Raw genomic sequence first — 1,859 nt, 5'->3', positions numbered from 1 at the left:
CATAAGATGGTTTTACTGCAGCAGTTATGACAAAGTCCCCTCCTCCTCAGGTGCTGATGGAGACCCTCTCAGCTCTGGGGGCTCAGTGTCGATGGGCCGCCTGCAACATCTACTCCACCCAGAACGAAGTGGCAGCTGCTCTGGCAGAAGGAGGTGAGACTGGGAGTTTATCGGTGTGTGTATGTGTGTGTATGTGTGTGGCCAAATCCTTTTCTGCTCTTCTCTGTATATATATAACATACTTCCTGTCTCGATTCTAGGTTTCAGTGTGTTTGCATGGAAGGGTGAGTCAGAGGACGACTTCTGGTGGTGCATCGACCGCTGTGTCAACGTGGAAGGCTGGCAACCCAACATGGTAGCACCTACACTCTAAATAAAGCCTACTTTACGCATATTTTACAAGAATATCTTGTAATAAAATGTTTTGTTAACCTACAGTCTCTGTTGGAGGTGCTTTTATTTTTACCACAGTACTACATCTAGGTTTGAGGAAGGACAACCTATTTAAAAATGTGTTAACTTACCTTATTTGCAGGGTCAGTTAAACATTTTTTTAATGTGTTAATTGTGTTTCTCTCTCTGTCAGATCCTGGATGACGGTGGAGACCTGACTCACTGGATCTATAAAAAATACCCCAACATGTTCAAGAAGATAAAGGGCATTGTAGAGGAGAGTGTTACCGGTGTGCACAGGTGGGACACAACACATGTACACATCCTTCATTATCTTAAGCAAAGTTTTCAAAATATATATTACTTCTCGACCCAGATAAAACCAGGTCGCTTTAGTTTAATTGGGAGAATGTACAAGTATAGCTTTTACAAAACTGACAGCTTATAGACACTTAGACACGCACAGTTTCTGGTGTACCATCGCCATCTAGTGGTGAAAATGTTAACATTAATAACTATTTATTTATGCAGCTCCTTTTATACAAAAAGGGTTGACATAAAATAACAAATGCATAAATATTCTGCTTCAGGTTGTATTTGTCAGGCATTTGCCTTTCTAAAATTGAATGGGAAATAATTTTGAGAGGCATATTTGTTTTATTTTTAGTCTAGTCATTATTTAGTCTGTCCTTAAGGTAAATGTATGACTAGTGGTTGAAGCGGATTGTCAAAACTAAGCATAAAACAATTATTATTGCATAGCTTGAGTTATTTACAGTTATTTGTTATTTGGGTGTGTGTGTGTAGGTTGTACCAGCTGTCCAAGGCGGGGAAGCTGTGTGTTCCAGCCATGAACGTCAACGACTCGGTGACCAAGCAGAAGTTTGACAACCTGTACTGCTGCAGGGAGTCCATCCTCGACGGGTATGAGACGTATATTAAAACAGAATGTTTTATAGTTTTAGAGTATTCAATGTGGCGGGGCAGACCCACTCTGTTCCATACTGTCTGAATATGAATCAGTCGGCCAGAGAAATAATGGTGTTTCTGTCCTCAGCCTGAAGAGGACCACTGATGTCATGTTTGGAGGCAAACAGGTGGTGGTGTGTGGATACGGAGAGGTAAGGCGGACATTTTCATACAGGCCTGTTCACCGAGACACCTACATCTTACACTTCTATTCTGAAATACTATGATGACTGGAATAATAAGTTAGGTATAGTAAATCCACTTTTGAAAATGGAGAGATTTAGAGCTAGAAGATCAGTTTCCCTTTTTTGTTTGGCAACAAAGCAAGTAAGGACATGGAATTAAGTATGCAACGTTTTTTTTTTATTTAAGGGTGACCTATCGTGCAAAATGCACTTTTATACATGAATGTTTCCCCGGAACTCACCAAGTGTCAGAAAACACAACCCTCTCTATTTTCCTCCATACCCAAATCTCTTAAAAAGGGGCTGCAACGG

The 1,859-nt window shown here is 40.6% G+C and overlaps 1 protein-coding gene across 1 annotated transcript in view; it reads left to right on the top strand.

The window, feature by feature from the left end:
* Window positions 1-26: 26 nt before the first annotated feature.
* Window positions 27-1,859, top strand: part of LOC104961668 (putative adenosylhomocysteinase 3) — a 4,152-nt gene continuing 2,319 nt past the window's right edge. The window contains exons 1-5 of the mRNA XM_010789999.1: window positions 27-153; window positions 261-355; window positions 587-693; window positions 1,201-1,317; window positions 1,451-1,514. Of these exons, the coding sequence (XP_010788301.1) occupies window positions 27-153; window positions 261-355; window positions 587-693; window positions 1,201-1,317; window positions 1,451-1,514 (510 nt within the window). The remainder of the gene's footprint in view (window positions 154-260; window positions 356-586; window positions 694-1,200; window positions 1,318-1,450; window positions 1,515-1,859) is intronic.

The sequence above is a fragment of the Notothenia coriiceps genome, unplaced genomic scaffold (genome assembly GCF_000735185.1).
Source record: "Notothenia coriiceps isolate Sejong01 unplaced genomic scaffold, NC01 NC01_scaffold00033599, whole genome shotgun sequence".
NCBI classification, from domain to species: Eukaryota; Metazoa; Chordata; class Actinopteri; order Perciformes; family Nototheniidae; genus Notothenia; species Notothenia coriiceps.
This window is presented reverse-complemented; position numbering and strand designations above follow the sequence as displayed.